Genomic DNA, 20,786 nt, shown 5'->3' with positions numbered 1-20,786 from the left:
TATATTATCATACATGGCCTTAAATCATTTGCGCATTGTCCTTATATACCTGCACCAAATTATTGTAGGTAAGTACATCAAATGCGTATAAATATTCTAAACAATACAATAAGAGTATAATAAATAATTTTTGGTTAAAAATTCATTATTTTTTACAAATCATGGGTAATAAATATATACAATTTAAAAAAAGAGTGGCAAGTAATAGTAACGTTCTGCTATATAGTAGGTCACTATAATGAATTTATTAAAATATTTGAATCCAATAATAGGTATTATTGTATACGAAAAACGATTCTGAACGGAGATGATTAGTCAGCCTAGGTTATATTTTTCAGTAGGTGGTGAAAAAGGTGGTTTAATGTTTTAATGACCTGAATACCCCAAAATGTAAGTTCTTTTATAAGCCAAAGTTATGGAAAATCTTGTATAAAATTTTATAAACTCTTTATGCTATACTTATACAATTTTTTTTATGAATTATACCTACAAAATAATTTACAAACATTCATGATTTTGACGAATTTTTGTAAATATTTGAACTTCAAACGCTAATAATGTTGAGCCTATATGTATTCTTATAATTTTTTAATCACTTTAAGACTAACTCATAATGAACTTTGTATAAAGTTATTAAATGTATATAATATAAACGGTCAATTCCCAAACGGCTCCGGTTTTTTACAATACAAATTCCTACCCGTTTCATACAGACTAAAGACTGTCTTAAAAAATGGCTGGTTAAAAATGTGTTTGAGTGTACACAGTATAGGTGCTAAATAAATTATAAAAATCCATACATTATTAAGAAATCAATTTTATTAAAATAATGTAAAGTTTTATAGTTAAAAAATATAAAAAATGTATGTACCTATAAGAAAAAATATATAAAAATCATATATATTGGGTTACTTTTCTTTGAGCTTTGATTTAATTTTTAACTTTTTTCGACGGGAGCCGTTTGGGAATAAGCCAACAATGGACGGGAGCTGTTTTGAATGCTCCGATGTATAATAGCTTACTTATATTATTATATTGAATTTAAATGATTTTTAAGTCTTATTGCAAACATTTTCTTTTTAAGCAAGGTATATATATATATATATTATATATGTATTGAATTTAATCAAATTATTATAACATTAATATATGTTTGAGCTAACCAACAATGCATCCATATTCCATACTAAAAAAGAAAATCGAAAGACTCATCACCTATAACATATGATTGCAGTACCTATATAGGTAAGTATAGTATCTAGGTATATACCTAACTATATAATATACACTATATAATAATTAATATCATATACCTATACCTAATATTATATGAAGTGGTGCTATCGTTATGCTATTATATATTCATAATGAGTATACAATACGATAATATATATATACATATATTATAATATATCACTATATATTGGGGTATAGACGGCACGTACAGTGTGTAAATGATTTCCAGCATGCAAACAAACGCGCGCACACTATAAAGTTCAGCGACTTCTATCGAAATAATACGAGTACACTATATTTTTTTTATGCTAATGGGCCACCTTGTAAAACACATTGTCGATTTTTTGAAAAAAAAAAATAATAAATATCACCTCGTGTTTACACCGTGTCACTGTGTATAATGTATAAGTGTATAAGTGTATGTATAATATGCATTAATTATTCATAAACGCGCGGAACGACACACACACATAAGCACTGCACACTGTGTTTTGTTGCAGCAGTACTTGAACCTCACAAAAGCGGTCATGCATTATACATACGACATCGGTTCGTCTAGATGTTGATAACATTATTATATACTATAAGGTTAGTAACGCTTTGTAGAATCTCCGTCTGACGTGTACATTATACGTATAATAGAATAATATAGAGGTATAATATTATTATGTACTGCTGCAGAACCGCAGCACGGTTTGTAATGTTTGCATCATATAATATATTGCATTTAATATTATGACCAATAGAAATATCGGACGATTATATCCTTAAGGTTTGTTCATCATAGGTATATATCAATAAATTATAAGTATGACTATTCCCGTCCACCGGACATTATATACGAAGTGTATAATATTATAAATGTTACAGACTCAGTAGTAAATTCATTGGCATTTCATACAATATACTCGTTCATCATTTTATAGAATTTCTAGATATTCTATAGCTATATTATAATACAAGCCTGTGGCTTAGATGATGGAATATGAATGCTTATAGACTATTCTATACATTTCGTATTATATTATTTGTATATTTGTAAGTAAAACTATATTATTTTCATTAAAAATTTAATGAAAGATACAAATAAAGGTAAGTACAAAGAATTAAAAGAATTATTATATGTTATATGATAAAGAAGCATAGAAAACTGCAGCAAATAAACCTACGGATTTATAACAAAAAAAAAAAAAAAATGTTTATATTATAATGATTATTCAGTTACCCAATAATGGGTATTAAAGTGTACCTATAGTTCCAATGCCAAGAGGAAAAAATTATTTAGGTGTATTACTGCTAAAAACGATGATTATATAGAAATAAATATTTTTTACCTTTTATAATCGAATTCTTTCATAGCGAACTGTGAAGATTATATTGTTACCTAATACCTATATATTATAAATTATATCTGTGTACCTAGTATAATTTTAAACAAGTAGGTAATTAGATAAATTAATATTAAACATTTATTAAACATAATAGGTATTATATAGTCATATTATAATATGTGTATAAAATAAGGAATTAATTTATTTTAAAATTTTAATATTTTGTGTTTTAATGCTCATCAGTTATCATTCATTATTACGTTATGAGTTTCAAAATTTTTAGATTCATATATATTACATATATACCTACATGCAAGTATGCAATCAACGATCTATTTACGTTTGAGCAGTGGGAAATTAAAAGGACACAACACACATGAATCATGAGAACAATGAACATTGTCTTAGTCTAAAATCTAATCGATCTAGTTTACTATAGTAGTAACATTTTTGTTTAACAGAACAAATTTTGTGTTGTTATGAATCGACTTATTATTGTTAAATACAAAGGTAAGCACATTATTGTCTATGTGGATTTTCTATAATACATTAAATTTTAAAAGTATTATGAGTGTTTTTATATTTATTAGAAAATTTTACCTATACTCGTGGCTTATTTAATAAAAATTAAAACATCATAAAATAAACAAACTAAAATGCATAATATATTGTTATTTTTATATACTATAATAATGATATTGTGTCGATTGTGTGGCTTAATAGTAGCGGTAACTATGGATGTATAATATTCACTACTGCAGCTGTGTTATATATGAGTTGTTATGTAATTTTAATTTCGATAAAAATATTACAATTGATGTAAACAGTTTAAAGTTTAACTTTGTTTTCTATAAAATATAAATATATATTTAAACATTTAATTCTATCGTGTTTATTATAGTTTCGATATATATTTTCTGCTACATAATATTTACTGTATATTATATAATAATATATAATATAATGTTGTTCAAAAATCAAATCGATCGTATTCTGAACCGTCTGCAGTAAGAGTATAATAATATTTTTAAGTATACCTTATATAATATAGTAATACTAGTAATAGATACATTCTTAATATATTTATGAACTTATCCTAAAGCATATTTTAAATATACGATATATTCGTATGTATATAGCCGTGTTGTCATATTTTTATAATAAATAATATAATATTACTAAGAATAGTATAGAATATACCTAATATGTATAATACTATATGCTATATTGATGTACATGTACCTAAATACCTTACACGGTCAATAAAGTGAGAACTATGGAATTTTTAGTTCAAATTCGGACGATTATGTCGAAGAAGTGTATTATTGCAGTGGCCACGATACAAAAGCTATGAACCACCTAAAAAATATGTACAAAAAATGCAGAATTTGTAAAAGTTCTTTGAGATGGCCGTTAACGAAAATTGTAAAATGCCAAAGTAAGTCCATTTATAAATCAGATGCATTTATCTTTAATGACACTATTATTACCTATAATTCGTATAATATTATACTCTTTTTATGTTGCAGATTGTTTTTTGACGTGTCACAAATCTTGTATAAAGTCGATAATGTGTCCACTGGGAAAAAAATCTGACGATCGACTCATGGGCATATTTGACTCTGAAGTAAAATTAATATGTTTGACTATAATTATCTAACTCTTGGTTTTAGATTATATATAAAAAAAAAAAAACAATAAAATAAAATATTAATTTTATCCAAAAGGTTTATACGGGACAGCCTTGGGAGATGGAGGATTGTGTAAGGCTCATACAGTCATAATAATATAGTCCTGCTGCAGGTCTGTAATTGTCATCTCTGGGATGTTTTGTTACGACCCGTTTGATAAGTTTCGACTAGTGAAATGTATTCATTTTCAGATTTATTCTGCAGTTCTTAAATGTCTATTTTTATGCATATAATAAATGTTCATTTATTGTAAAATTATCTTTTAAATGTAATTTGAAAAACGGCATGTCAGTAGCATACCGTGCATGATTGTTAAAAATTATATTACCTACTGTTTTTTTATTAATTGTATTATATATTTGTTTTCTAAATTCAAGATTGTATCCACTGTTTTATATTATATTATATTATATATTTATTGTATCTGAAATGTATCTACCTACATATTAATTTTAAATTGTTTGTGAATTATTAATTAGAATATTAATAAATAAAATATTAAAATTCCATAAAAATTTTAAAACAGCATTTTTAAATTTATATTTATGTATAGGACCTATATAAAATATCCTAAAAATAACAAACAAGAGCCAAAACGAGCACCTATTATTATATAGGTAAGAAAAAATGTAAAATTTAGTGCATTATTGAAAGCTTAGACCTATATATAATATAAAAGTTCTTATTACTTATATATTACCAATGGGTTATGTACAAAATAATTTTAGATAAACATATACCTAACCTACGCACGTGTGAATGTATATGCGTAAACATTTTTATTTAAAAACAATAATCTATTATGTTTAAAAAACAAAAATAACGATTTTATATGCATGCGTAATTGCACTTAATATATTATATTTTATTCATATATTCTATACAAACAGCTGCTTTTAAACACATAACATACACACACACACACGCACATAAATATATACTTCACTATTTCAGGATAAATTTGTAGTATATAGATGCCAGTTAGCGATAGAAGATAGTAATGCTAATAAGTATAATAATATTTATGATCATTGACATTTATCAGGCGACGCAACGGTTGTATAATAATTCGTTTAAAATCATTTTACCACGCATTTATATTTCCGGTTATAACTTCTATAACATAATGTGGACTAAACATATTTTATTTGCATAATATATACACGACTATTTCATCATTTTCTATATACGAATTGAAATAGTGATGATCATCGAAGAAACTCAATATAAAATATAAATATAGTAAAGTGTCGATTATTCACTTTAATTGGAACCGAGCCACCGAGGGGTGCGGATAATCAAACAATAACTAAAAATCTATAATTAAAATGAAATGAAATGGTTTGTATAGGTAATTAAAAATTAAACTGATGTGCTAAAATTTATAATACGCGTATATACTATATAAGTTTTATGTGATCAAAGAAATATGTATAAAATAATTAATTCAAATTTTAAATTTAAAAATATTGTAAAATAAAAATGCATTTTATTTTTCAACGATTTTGTAGTACGGTTATTTAATTGAAGCTCTACCGTATTAACTCATTAAGTATTATACTAATTTTACGAAATTTAAAATATAAAAAGCAGAATAATAAAAATATTGTTTTGATACATATATCATAATAGGTGATTCTATGTATAATATAATCTTCAATAATTCTTGGCAATATATAATATATATATAACGTCACCGAGTATTTCATATAAATTTAAGCTAAAAAACTTTGGGTTTAAATATTACCATATTATATAATATAAAAACGATATAGATTGATTAGAATTAAAAATTATTAAGTTATAAAAAAACAAATCCGTTACAATAATTGACGATATTTAGAAATCAAAACTAAATAATGAATCATATATTCAGTAAATATTATTATAGAACAATTATTCTTATTTAGTATTTATTACCAATTTAAGATGCAAAATAGGTACAAGAAAAATACGAATATATTGAAAAAGGATTCTTTTACGGTTGCTTATATACATAGATGCATTTGTGGTAGAATATAGAATGTTTTTATAATGTATTTTTAACATTGTTATTTATTTTATATATATATATATTTTATGAGTAAATATGACCCTAGTAATCGGCTTATATTTATATAATATTTAGATTCATATAGGAATGTATATATTAATAAAGCTATAAAGTATAGCTTATCATCCTATAATATTCCATATTATACATTTGAATAGAACTTATATATATATATATAATATTGACTGTTGGCCTCTACTATTAATATTTGAAATAAGTAGATAATAACACTAAGAATTATATATAATAACATATAAATCGTAAAAACTTTAAGTTGTACTATATAGTTACTACTATTGGCATTGTAATTTTTATTTATACCTATGTAATATAAATACATATGATAAAGTAATTTAATAACTTTTATGCAAAGTAACTAATTTCTAAAAAAGTCACTCTTAAGTTATGATAATGTATGATAAGTATATAGTACCTATAGGTACTTAACTCATAAAATAATACACGTTATAATGATTTAATAATATGTTACACTACCCACCGTGCAAGAAACTGTTACAAACATTACAGGAATATACATTTTAAGTTCCAATTTTAACATAAGAATGGTACATTCACTGAAAGTATTTGTAATGTTCCAGAAAAACATGAGTTCTATACATTTTAAGTTCCAATGTAAACATTACATTGAAACATTCCCCGCAGACCTAAATTTATGGTTTTATAAAAACGTTGCTTAATATATGTGTAATGCTTCCCTATATGTCACGGGAATATTTCAGAAAAACACGAGTTCCAGCCGATCCGATAACGATGGGTAATTTTTGATCGTATTATATCTAAAAAGCGGGCAAGTGGGTACCGTTCTGCTGTACATTAGGGGGTGGGGTTGACCTCGGACTAGGGTAGGTTAAATTTGAATGCAATGATAGGTATCATTGTATACGAAAAACGATTCTGAACGAAGATGATTTTTCAGCCTAGGATATAATTTCCAGTTGTTGGTGAAAAAGGTGGTTTATACAAAATAATTTGCAAATATTCATAATTTTGAACTTTAAATGCTAATAAAAAAAAATTGTGCCTATGTATTCTTATAATTTTTTAATCACTATAAGAATAACATATGAGGAACTTTGTATAAAATTTTCAAGTATTTTGATAGAACCAAAAAAATTTTATCGGCACTTCAAAAAAAATTTTTCAGAAAAGTTGAAAATTGCAGTTGTCTATAAATAGCTCAAAAAAACACAAAATATTTTGAAAATTAAATCATGTAAAGAAAATGCCAATTAAAATAACTGGTAAAATTTTCAAGTATCTACGACTTACCTATACTTTTTGAATAATAACAAATATTTAAAATCGTTTGAGGATAAATCGTTATCGTTACGCAATTTCATAAAAATTTAAAATTCAAACGCACTCAAAATTTTTCCTATAATGATGCTTCGAGTTTTCTCTATAGATACTTGAAGGTAAACTTATGGAAAACTTAGTGTTGTATTTTTAATCCTTAGTTATAAACACAAAAAATTTTATGATTTTTCAACTTCAAAATTACTTGCAAATTTTCGCGTTTTCGACAGATTTCGTAAAAATTTGAACTAAAAACGCTTATAAAAAAAAATTGTGACTAACGATTTTTAATTTTTTTTAGCTACATTAAAAACAACTCATAAGGAACCTTGTATTAAATTTTCAAAACTTTTTGGTCATAAAATATTAATAATATTTAGGTATACAAGGGCTTGAATTTGAAAAAAATTTCATTTTACGTTATTTTGAATAAAAACGTTACACAAATTTCGAGTTTATCGTTATTCAGAATTTAAACGTTATTCAACTTTTGTGTTTATCGTTATTCAGATTTAAAACGTTACACAACTTTTGCGTTTTATTTTTCAGAATTTAAATTTTAAATGCATTTATTAAATTTATTAAATGCATTTGAAAGACCAAGAACAAAATACATCAGTTAAATAATGCAAGATACTATACTTACAGGGAGCTCAAAGACATGACGAGTGACAGATAAAGATAATGGAGAAGACATTTGTTGTGAAAAGAAAATTTCTTAAAAACCAAACTCTGTGTATAGCTGAAAAAAATAAGATAATAAACGCTGCCGCATAAAAATTATTAAATAAATAATAATAATAAATAATATTTTATTAAATAAATATAATTTAAATAAAAAAAAATGCAGTATTTTTTTAATGTTATAAAGGTCCTGCCCTCTCCCCCAAAATTGGACTACCCTGGGAGCTCTGGAGGCCTGTACTCCGATGATCTGGGCTTGAATATGATACTGTATACAAAATATATTATACGTCTAGGATTATAATATAACTATATTATATACATAACTTCCTGGTTGTTAAATTATATAATATAGTATTATATACATATATAGTATAGATTATATCATAGTATAGCATTATATGTGTAATTTGGCAACTATAGTTCCATGGGAAATCCTATGTTCCTATAGGAAGCCAGACATTCAACTTTGCCTTTTAAGTTTTGTACAGTCCACAAGTCGGTATAGGTATATTATATTAAATAATAATATATATTTATACATATATGGACTTGGACTATTTACCGTGCCTACCTATAGAGATACACATAAATATTAATAGGTACACTCGTGATTTTTAATACTGTGATTCTTTTTATTTATATATTTACTACTCTATAGATATCGTTTATATCCTTAAAAGTACATCCGAATTATGTATACAGAACATTTTCTCACACACTATAATTATAATACTACAATTATCATGATTGGACTAATGTCCAATAGATATAGATTATCTATCAATATAATATATAAGCGGCTCTTTTTTATTGCACGATAGACAATCAACGTATAGAGCCTAAAAACTATTAGGTATAGTTTATCTATTTTAATAATATATAGATAGAGACTTATTGAAATTTGGACAATATTTTCATTTCATAACACACTCATAAGCGCACGCATTAAAGAAGGATTTCGCTAAATTCACAATTTAAAGAGGGGTCCACTGCACAGCAATTTTTTGGATCACGAAATACGATTATTATTTTATTTTTTATATTGGGTTGCCATTGCAGGTTATACATAATATAGAAAAGAAATTATAATTGAACATAATTAAGACTATTATTACGTATTGTTCGATTACAGTTTGGTTGTTCGGATATTTTATGAACATTTTTGTTAACAGTTTTCATATCAATAATAAACTAATACCTATCATATAATGGATACTGCAGCCACACTGGACGAGTAAATGTGTACATTCCTTATATCATTTTAACTACAAATCATTATTTTTGATTTATTTATAAACCATAAGCGTTTCATTAAACAATAATTTACATTAAGAAAATTAAAAACTATTTTAATGTATTTAAAGAAACACTTTTAAAATTCAAAATAATTAGTTTTTGTAAAAACATATAATAGTTTAATATTTATGAATTAGCAGTATTAGAAATGATATTTTCAATATTATTTTGTTAGAAATACTCGCTGGTAGATAGGTATGTAGGCGATCCTGTTTTAACAATACTACGTAGGTAACTGCGTTTTATACCAATTAGTCTCTATACTTTCTAGTCACTCTATCTAATGTGTAAATGTGGGATTTATATAGGATTACACGCGACTTATTATATGATATTATAAGTGTAAGCATGCATATAGTCGACGTGGGAGTACCTATATAATATACACCATTGTCACTACTTATTATACACTGAATGATTGTACTAAGCATGTTCACCCCCATTTTTTCATTTAATAATAACGAACTTATTCAAATTAAGATTTTTGGAATGTTTAAATATTTTTAAAGATCACATTTAATGATTCTTAAGAATTTTTGAACTTGTTAAAAAGTGTCCCGTGGTGATACTATGAACTCCAGTTTTTTAAAACGAGAACTCTCCTTTTTTACTGTATAAATTATTATTTATACGTTTATACTGCGGAATATTATGATCAGATACTATAGTTATAGGTACGTTATTAAATTTTGAAGTTGACATTTTTTAACCGTCATTGTAAGTTGATTGTGCAGAGCTATGAGCGTATAATAGACAGTATTTTACACGTAATGGTATATACTATTTAACTATTATTATCTATAGACGAAAACGCGACGGGTATTAGTGATTTTCGGTTTAAATGTAAAAATATTATATACTGAACAATTTACACAAATCTAAATCTATAAAATATATGGATGTACATATTCTAATAGGGTATACTCAGATATATTGAGATATAAATACATAATATTATACACAGCTGCAGATGCAACAAGTATATCTTTAGGTACTATATATATTATAGTTAACGATATCATCGAAAATATTTTGTTCAAGGTAAACGCGTTGGTTGTTCGTGTTATATCAAAATGTATTCATATACGCACATCAGGTTTGAAGAGACGTTTATATTATATACCTAATTATTGTGTAATATATGGCTGTGTCGCGGTAACGCGCGTTAAAGTATATTCAGCAGTTATATATATGTATATTATGGAACATATTCAGGTACATCGTTCTCTAATATATATTATACATAGAAAAATGAAATATATATATGAACACCTATTGTACGAGCGTGAATATACCTAATTATTAATTTTGACCGTTTCGTATGGTGTATAGGTACTATATAGGTATACAATATATATGACAGAATTCGAGTCACGCACGTTGACGACTACAATATATTGTGTATATTATATATGATACCTACGTCGGCAGCGTAATTATAAGCGATGCAATAAATTACAACAATATGAGGCACATACCATATACTATATACCTATACACTTATATAATATACCTGTGCGCAGGCGCTAATTCGGAATTTTAGTGTCAGAGTTCGATTTAATTTTATACTCTCCCCCAAATAAGCAAAGTGGATTTTCGTTAAAACTATCTGTAGTATTTTACAGCACAATAATTAATACTAGCTGGTATATCTGTGGCTGATACTCGGAGTCTATGGAGGCCAAAGCTCTATATCACTTTATAAATTTCAATAATAAAAATAAATATTAGTTAGGTACCTATATAATTTATAAGAAATGCTTTTGAATTTGAGTTTTTAACAGAATATTATGTGCGTACGACCGTATCAACATACATTATTACACAAATGCAATTATGTATATCGGTTATCGCACGTTTTAAAGTTCAACTTATAAGAAAATTAATTTATATCTATTTGCAGGGTTCGATTAAGCTTTGTGGAGGTCTCTGGACCCAAATATATTTTTCAATGGCGGCCCATTTTAAAATGTTATTTTTTTTTTTAATAATTAGATACGTAAACATTTTTCTTTGAGTGCTTATTTATAATCATTTTTTTCGTGTGAGATTTTTGTAAAAATCATATTTTATTTTTATAAAACTATTACAATTTTTATTTTTGAACGGATTATCGATGAATGCATTATCATTTTACAGAAAACATGAATTTCAACCTAGTTATGGATAAAATTGATGTTGTTTATTTTCATAATTTATATAAATGATTAAACTGTATCTAATAGACTTTGAATCTTAACCGAATATTATCATGTATAAGAATTTAAAAGATATGATATAATTTAAAAAATATTTTGTCTCTTTTCGGGCTATATACCTACAATATTGTTTTACACATATTATTTTATTTATATGTCATAACATTTTTGTATTTTCTGACTGCTGAGTATTAAAGCTTGAACATTTTATCTATATTTTTCATATTTAAATAATAAAATATCAAAAATATAATATAGACACAACTTTTTTTTATAACCATTTAAAGTTCAAACTTTCACAAAACTTATCAAATAATCATGAAAATTTGCATTAATTTATGGTCTTAAATACAATCTAGCGTTTTTAAGACTTCTATATATTATACACCTTATGTACCCATATGGTTAATCTATTTTCATCTTTAAATCCACCCTTGTACCTATATACACGGATACGTATGATAAAAATTAAATATTTAAATACGAAAAAGATACCTATAATAACTACAAAGAAAAATAAATAATTATAAATTATAATAACTAAATTTCAGTACCTATAGAATATAGTAGCAACATGTGTAGTAAATTAATACCACTCGCATTAACTTATCGAATGTATATTATAGAACTAATTATAAATTCAATAAATTTTAAAAGTATTATACATATTATTATATATATATATACTCGTATATATATTAGCGGAAAAATGGATTCATCGTTCGATGAATAAAATCACTCAAAAGGGTATGATGTGGGCGAAACGGGGGGGGGGGGTGAGTGGCGATAGATCGAAGTATATAATATAATATATTATTCGTTGTGCGTACGGTAAAAGACGAACGCCGGCGAATAAAAAAAAAAAATACTCGCACACGCACCGTCTCTCTCCGGGCCAGACGCGCGACGGTGGCAATCCGGCAACGTTGCGTTACGTCGCCGCACGTACCTACACCGGTCGACTACATAAAAAATATAAAAAAATAATAATAATAATAATAAACGTGCACGCCGCAGCCGCAGCCGCCGCCGTGCATGACTTGCGCGACGCCGGCGACGACTACACTGAAATACGCACGCACATCCGCCCGACGAAATGTGTTTTTTTTTTTTTTTTTTTTATCCCGACAAACCTTGAACGCACGTTTTTTACACGCGGCGGCGTCGGCCTACGAACCCGTCGCAATCGGTGACGACCCCCTCCACAAAATATAATGTGTTGTCGACTTGTCGTCGTCGTCGTCGTATCTCGTCTATATACGTTACGTGGTTTTTGAATAATATAATATGATAATGTACCATAAAATAATAATAATATCACGATGATGAAATATTCACATTTCACTTTGACTGTATACGATTATAATATTATTTTTTTTCTTCCCCCTAATTACTGCAATATAATAGCCTTCTGCGAGTGCATTTCTTTCTCTTATTCTTATTTTTCTATCATTCTATATCGTCGCTGTTCGCGTCCCGCACGAACTACGACTTTACGAGTATATTATACGCACGGCGGTAATATTAAATTATATATTATTATACTATACTGTACACCGTTCTCCGTCGGTGTCTCGCTCTCTTGCTCGCGCACCGAAACAGGGTTTCCCAAACTCGGGTCCGAATACATTTTTTATGTATCCTCTTCTACGCGTTAGTTTTTCGTTGTACACACAATTCTAACCGATTATATTTATTCACGAAATTAAACATTTCAATTATATATACAATAGCAAACACGTTAATACCTAATTATAACAGTTTTACATTTTTACATATTATAAGAACATTCAAAATACATTCAAATAAAAATTGAATATATAATCAAAAGAATATTATAAATAAACGATTGAACGTAATATTTTTTTGGAAAAATAAATTATTATTATTATTATTATTTAAGTCTTAATTAATAGAATATAAATCATTAATACATTATCGGATGATAACTTGAACATTTATAGAAGAAACATCTTTTATATTTTTATACGTAAAAAAATGTATTTTCCAGATTTATTTTCTCAATCGTTAATAAACATATGTAATTAAGTGTACTATGTAGGTAAAAAGTAGATACATACCTACATATATAAAATAAATAAGTGTTCGGAAAAATGACACTTTTCCTGTTATCTATCCTATATAGTTTCTTTTAACCAACGACGGGGATCTCCTGTTCATATCTAAACATAAATACTTATTCGTTAAAATATAAAACGATAATAAAGTACCTTATATAATATATACCTATATATAAACGAATCGGGAAAAAAAGATCTGCAAACGGAAATTAATTGGTTATTGTGTTTAAATTTTTGATTTTATGAAAAAAACCAAAAACCTAAAGTTTAAATTTATCAATCTCATGAAATAAGTATTAGAAAAATATAAAAATAATTGAAAAAATAATCTAACAATAATTTTATTATTATATTATATATATTGTAATACTGATACATTATTGATGTGTAAAGATTTCATATCAATTTAAGGTTAATGGTATCGGTATGGGGCTTAGCTTCGTCTGGCTCTACGGCCTATATATAATATATTGACGATAAAAGTATTTTGCGAACCTATAACCTAATAGAACTACAAATGACTGATTTATGAATACATAATATAATATAACAATTATTATTAAATAATTAAGTATCAATGGGAATTGTTATCCATATATTAAATAAGTATCAAAATTAAAAATACCCAATTGATGTTTATACACATTGGCTATATATTAATGTGTAGCATTCTGCACGAATAATTGAAATATAAAAATATTATGGGTACATTATGCATACATTGATACATTATAATAGGTACATTATAAATACAAATTCAATGTGGTCTTACATTGATAAATATAATGGGTATAGGTATATAACGTGATTAACTTATTCATCTCCCTTCAGTTATAATTATTAAAAATGGCATAAGTATGTTTTACGACATATTTTTTCCCCTAAAGTATAGACGAGACACCAATGTTGATCACCTATATTCACCTCATTAGCCCCCCTTCCGAATTATTTACCCCTATAGTATACTTTCAGCGCATTGTGAACAACATCTAATATTATTCAAACAATAATAAATAATATTTTTCGGCGGATATATTGCAATTACCTACAAATAAATAATACCTATATATTTATATACTTAAGTATTAACTTTTAAAATTTAAATTATTATTTCATTGTACATTTATAATTCAGAAAGAACACGATTTGTAAGTATAAAATTATCAAAATATAAAAACCTAAAAATATGTATAAACATTCTACCTATAATTTCATGATACCTATAGCTATAGGTACTAGGTAGGTATAATATAATATATATTATGGGTTGATATGTATTTTTTTCGTGTGTTATTTATTATTACTATAAATATATTACGATCGACTAAAATAAATTACCTGTTATACTTTGTTGTTTCCGTTTGAGGTCCTAAGACTTCACGAAGGTGATCTGGTAAATTATTTTCGTTTTAACATCTGCTGAAATATTCTGTTAAAATATGTCTGATGATGAGCTGAGTTCCACATGAGCCATAAAGTGTATATTGAAGTGTCTTCTTTGTCTATTAAAACTTTGTGTCATCATCTTCATCTATGCCTGTATGCGTCCCTGCTGTTCGACGCATTTCTCAGCTGTGAATAGGATGTAACAGCGACAGTCATCGTGAAATGTTTAAGATGTTTGTGTGACATATTATATTCTTATTCTATTTAATAAGAACATATCTTTTCTGTTTATATTATTTATTTGAAATTATTACTTTTATTTTGATAAGTTATTGATACTGTTTTAATATTTTCTCCCATTTTAATAGGTATATGTACCTATACAGATATTTTTAATTTGTTTATTGGTGTGGATGTATATGTTTGTATAATGTTTGTAAAGTTTATATTTGTATTTTATTACCTTCTGAGTGTACCTATACGATAAAAACATTTAAATTTTTAACTTAAAAAATTAATTAAGTTGAGTATATTGACTGACTTTAAAATTATTGTACAAAATGAAATATTTAAAATATTTAGACTAATTCTAAAATATTTATAGCCATTCTTATTTCACATAGGTGCATATAATTTACTTAATAATATAATAACTTAATAGTTATTAATATACTCTATTATAATACGTCTATGCACTTATAGCGTTTGAAGTTTGAACAATTATAGAAAATAACTAAATCGATTAAAATAGAATAAATTGTTCAACATTGTTACCGCTAATACAGTAATACTTGTATAATAAAATAAGAACGTTTGATGTAAATAAACGTTTTAACAAATAACATATTAGGTATAAAGTTGAAATAAAAATAATAATAGTTATCATAATAAAAGATGCATGTATACTGTAAAAAAATAAATCTTTTTAGATCAGTGTTTATATATTATTATATATAAGCGTAAACATTGCAGTAAAACTTGTCACCAAAAATGCCACAAGAAGTTTATAACAATAGAACAAATAAGTGAATCTGAAGAATTGGATTCGACAAAAACAATTATTGAAATCAAGAAAAATGAAATCGTATAGTTCAAAAAAGTGAAATAACGCAAACGAAAGAAGATGAACGGACGCAGTCTGTGGCGATGTGGGATTGTCTTGATGGTTACAGAAATTGCCTAATTTATTTAGTATTTATCGATCACAGATATTTAAGACAAAACTGAATCTATACATAATTTACTGGACTTTGCTTATTTTATGAACGAAACATAATCAAGTAAAACGGTTCTAGAGAAGGGTAATTCCGCACAGTAGGTAACCAAGTTTAGAGTAACTCAACAATATTTATGGGTGATGTTAATAAATAACATGTATATTTATTTATTATATATGTACATAAAATAAATAAAAAATAGTATACCTACCTATTCACTGAATATTATTTTTAAGTGGCATAATACAAATGTGCATTACAATAAACTTTCTATTAAATTAATATGATAATAGGGTTTTAGGAGACAAGTCTGACACAGTTCTATGTATTTTGTAAATGATAGAAGATGGCGGTGCAATGGAATTATCTTTTCAAACTGACAAAACACCAAAATACAATCAAGTGTTTATCAAATAATATTTAAGATGTTTCTCGTCTATATATGCTATTTTTATTGTGTTTATTAATAATAATAATAATAATAAAAAAAAATAGGTAAGTAACTTACATTTTTTTTTTGTATCATTAAACTGATGTATACATAGCTGTTGAAATATTTTTACATTAAGGTATAAGTTTGATAAATTTATCGTTTAATCTAAATTAATTTTCTATACACGAGGTCCGTAGTACGCACTATAATAGTTACTATATATTATAAGTTATATGGTATAGGCACTTCATAATTTATTATTATTATGAGAGTTGTAAAAAGTAATGATAATCCCGATTTCTTGTACGACGCATTAACGGTCATAAAACCGGGAATTTGATTATATTTTTCGAAAATTTTAATCAGGCACGCCGAGAAACCAACCTTGATGTTATATCGAAAATAAGGACAAGAGCACGACCTCGTCATAAAATACTTATATACTCTACTATAATGTATAGCCAGCCATACAGCACGCATCATGCAACTATATATAATATAATATAGTAATATACTGTGTTCGTGGCCTTATAATTAGAGTTGACGCGAACCTGCAGCATTATTGATGGCTTAACACACGAGCTCGATGCCGTACACTTGACACGTTATAATAATAATGATATAAAGTTCTACCTTTCCTCGCTGCATCGTTATACATCCTTGTCTGGGCAGCCGAACACTAGCCCAGTTTGACACACACGCTATAGCTGCTGTCAAGCTAAATTATTATCGAGTTTGTACCGGCAATAACGTAGTATATATAATATCTATATAGTATAATTAGTAATAACTAATAAGTATGCCAATATAATCAATATCTATATAATAATATAGTATATAATATACAACTACTTGTATATAACCTGCAGTGGCTATGACGATTTAGTATATTATTCTAAAATAACAATATTATTATTTTTTTATTATCACGGTCGACTCTTAAGATAATAAATGCAGAGTGCATTATATAGTGTGTAATATTGCAAATAAAGTGTAGACATAAATTGATAAAATTTTTAAATTTTATAATAGTTTAATAATTTCTATAGGGCTTAAAATATTAGCTAAAAACCTAAGACAAGTTAATTATTAGATGAAAAATTATAAATACCTACGGAAAATTGTTCCTGCGTATTATAACTTAAAAATATTACAATAATATTATGTTTTCTGAAATATCTATCAATACACAAACATATTTTAGTAGCTACTTATTTTGATGTTTTTTTTCCCAATATAATTTTAATTCGAGGCAGTATTATCTTATTAGTTATTTCCAATACCTAAGATATTTTTAATGAGCGTGGTAAACAGAATCTACGATTTTGGCTCGATTATTAAACCACTAATATCCTCTCACCCTGCTAATATATCTATGCAATATAATATATTTGATAATAATATAATAATATTCTTTAAATTCTAAACTTGATACAGTCATGTATTTTGACATGATATTTTCATGTATGCCAATGTTTAATAGCCAATATACAGAGATCAGAAAAAGGAAAACCTTATATATTTATGAGACTAAATGTCTCATATAATTATATATTTCAACTTTTGTGCATTTTAGAGCAGGTATATCCTCTATAAATATTAAATATAGACATTTATTGCCCTATATATTATTCAGACAGTAAAAAAACGAATTAATAACAAGTATATTTACTTTAATAGTTTATAAAAAATAATTTATTTTCAATTCTTTATGGGTAAAACTAGATCTGAACGAACAGATTAATATATCATTATTAAAAATTGAGTGCAAAAGCAAAAACAAATTTCTATTTTTAACATTATAGCAGGTATAGATAAAAAAATTCTATAGATATAGCTTGCAACGTGTACAAATGTACAAACTAACTACTCCACAAATTTGAAAATTCCCATGTGGAGGGGGGGTATATATGTACGTACTTATTATGAGATTCTGTCAGAAATTATTAACTCGCATCATACGAGAAAATCTGTAAATTTATTACAGACACTGTTCTATCAATGTATGATGATGACAGCGTGTAATATTATATGACATAATATTGTGACACTTTGTGTATGATATAATAAGTGTTGATACAATTCTGACTAGATTTAATTTGACAATGAGTGATGACTATAAATGTGTATATTTTAATTATTTTAAATATGATTTTTATCTTATATGATATACATTTACAAAACAGTAAAACACGATATAATTAGTTCTGTTAGTGGCCAAACACGTAGATTTGGTGTTAACCATTACACGCAATTACATAATATGAAACTCGGTCTTATGAAAAAAAAAACAAACTATAACAAATATGTAAGTACTTGACAGTTGACAGTTGACAAAAGATAAAAAAAAATAGTGATAATTATAAAAGTATTTGTACAATGTGTTTGTAATACATTTTACAATATCATAAAATTAATTAAGAACACGTATGTAGGTATAATAATATAATACAAATGGTCTTATGAACTAGTCGAAATTTATCTAATCAGCTAATTGTTTGTATATCAAGCAATTGAGACTGCAGTATGTATATACACACTCGCATACAAACAATTAGACTAAAAGAAAACAAAATTGTTCACTCAATTATTATACCTACTACGTTTACACAATATACCTGGCGTAACAAATACCTATGTGAACAATAAATAGGTATAAAATAAGTGATAAGAGCTATAATGTAACACTTTATGGTTTAGTATACATATATAATATATATATATATAATAGATACGAATGAACGATGGAAAGTATATACCATACCTAATAGTGTCAGTTAATTTGTGCGCAAACTTTCTCTGGTAGAAATTGCTATTGTACTAATATCAACTGCAGGTGACTTTCTCTTGACATATCATATTATATATCTTTTGTATAATAATATTATAAACAATTTCAAACACCAAGCCCCGCTAGTAGGTATAATATAATATAATCATAAACTTCTATTATATAGATAAGTCATCATGCTTAGACGTACCTACATAAAATAATATAATAATGCATATCTTATTAATGATAAAATGCCGCTATATTATAATTTATTATGGTCTTGGGACTTGGTAAAAGCTCCTTTTTTGGAAAAGTCAACGATTTTGAATAATTTTATCAAACAATGGTTGTATATAATATTCTTCTTTATATTCTCATACGAAGGTTAAATATGATTTAGAAGTTTAATTCTTTGTATGGTAATTTAAGATGATTGTCAACAGACAACACGTCATAATATTAAGTAAATTATGTATTATCAATAATTAAATGTATTTAAATACATAATTTATTATAAATTACATTAAAAGTAATTATATAAATGAAACATTTTTTAATTATTTATTTATCCGTGCTATTGGTATAAAAGTTGTTTAATAATTAGTTAAGACGATTTGTTGCAACTTGAATTATTTTGTAGACACATTTTTTGTATACAATTTAATAAGTATATACGATAAATATATATGCCACATAATAAACAATTATTAAAAACCATCAAAGCTAATTCAACTTGTGTATAATTTTTTATACAATGTTATTATTTTCCTAATACCATTTATCAACATAAACTATATTTTACTGAAAACTTAATGCATACAACATTAACGGTTAAAGAGTTTAAATAAAGAAATAAAATAATTAAGAATCATTATTTTTTAACGATTAATGGGTATCCTAAAAGCGTTAGTGTAATCTTAAAAAGAATCTATACACAAAGAACTTTCATATTATACAGTATATATATATTATATATATATTATATATGCACGTGCGTGTATGGATAATTTATGTGGGTTCACTTTAGAAAAAAATAACGTTACGTGTAAGTTCATATAATATAATTATAAATGAGTTTAGACCACAT

General features: G+C 26.0%; 1 protein-coding gene and 1 long non-coding RNA gene across 3 annotated transcripts; one reads left to right on the top strand and one right to left on the bottom strand.

Annotated features, from left to right (window-relative positions):
• Positions 1-3,350: 3,350 nt before the first annotated feature.
• On the top strand, positions 3,351-4,718 carry LOC114130539 (uncharacterized). The gene is made up of 4 exons (XM_027995527.2): positions 3,351-3,574; positions 3,857-4,005; positions 4,097-4,194; positions 4,295-4,718. Exons 1-4 carry the CDS (start codon positions 3,531-3,533, stop codon positions 4,349-4,351), a joined length of 348 nt encoding a protein of 115 aa, XP_027851328.2. The 5' UTR covers positions 3,351-3,530; the 3' UTR covers positions 4,352-4,718.
• Positions 4,719-13,825: 9,107 nt separating this feature from the next.
• LOC126550506 (uncharacterized) lies at positions 13,826-17,661 on the bottom strand. Of its 2 annotated transcripts, XR_007604632.1 has the most exons (4): positions 17,002-17,657; positions 15,591-15,752; positions 15,229-15,462; positions 13,826-13,992 (listed from the first exon to the last, which is right to left on the bottom strand). It is a non-coding gene; the product is annotated as an uncharacterized LOC126550506 (long non-coding RNA). The 2 variants fall into 2 exon arrangements; XR_007604631.1 differs by having other exon boundaries at positions 15,229-15,752; positions 17,002-17,661.
• Between the last annotated feature and the right edge of the window lie 3,125 nt (positions 17,662-20,786).

The sequence above is a fragment of the Aphis gossypii genome, chromosome 2 (genome assembly GCF_020184175.1).
Source record: "Aphis gossypii isolate Hap1 chromosome 2, ASM2018417v2, whole genome shotgun sequence".
NCBI classification, from domain to species: domain Eukaryota; kingdom Metazoa; phylum Arthropoda; class Insecta; order Hemiptera; family Aphididae; genus Aphis; species Aphis gossypii.
The sequence above is the reverse complement of the archived record's forward strand: the minus strand, read 5'-3'. Positions and strand labels throughout refer to the sequence as shown.

Coding starts and splice junctions, on each gene's coding strand:
- LOC114130539 (XM_027995527.2), top strand. CDS start 3,531: ATGTTGTTCAAAAATCAAATCGATCGTATTCTGAACCGTCTGCA. Junction 4,006..4,096: donor GAAAATTGTAAAATGCCAAA/GTAAGTCCATTT, acceptor TTTATGTTGCAG/ATTGTTTTTTGACGTGTCAC. Junction 4,195..4,294: donor TGGGCATATTTGACTCTGAA/GTAAAATTAATA, acceptor TTTATCCAAAAG/GTTTATACGGGACAGCCTTG.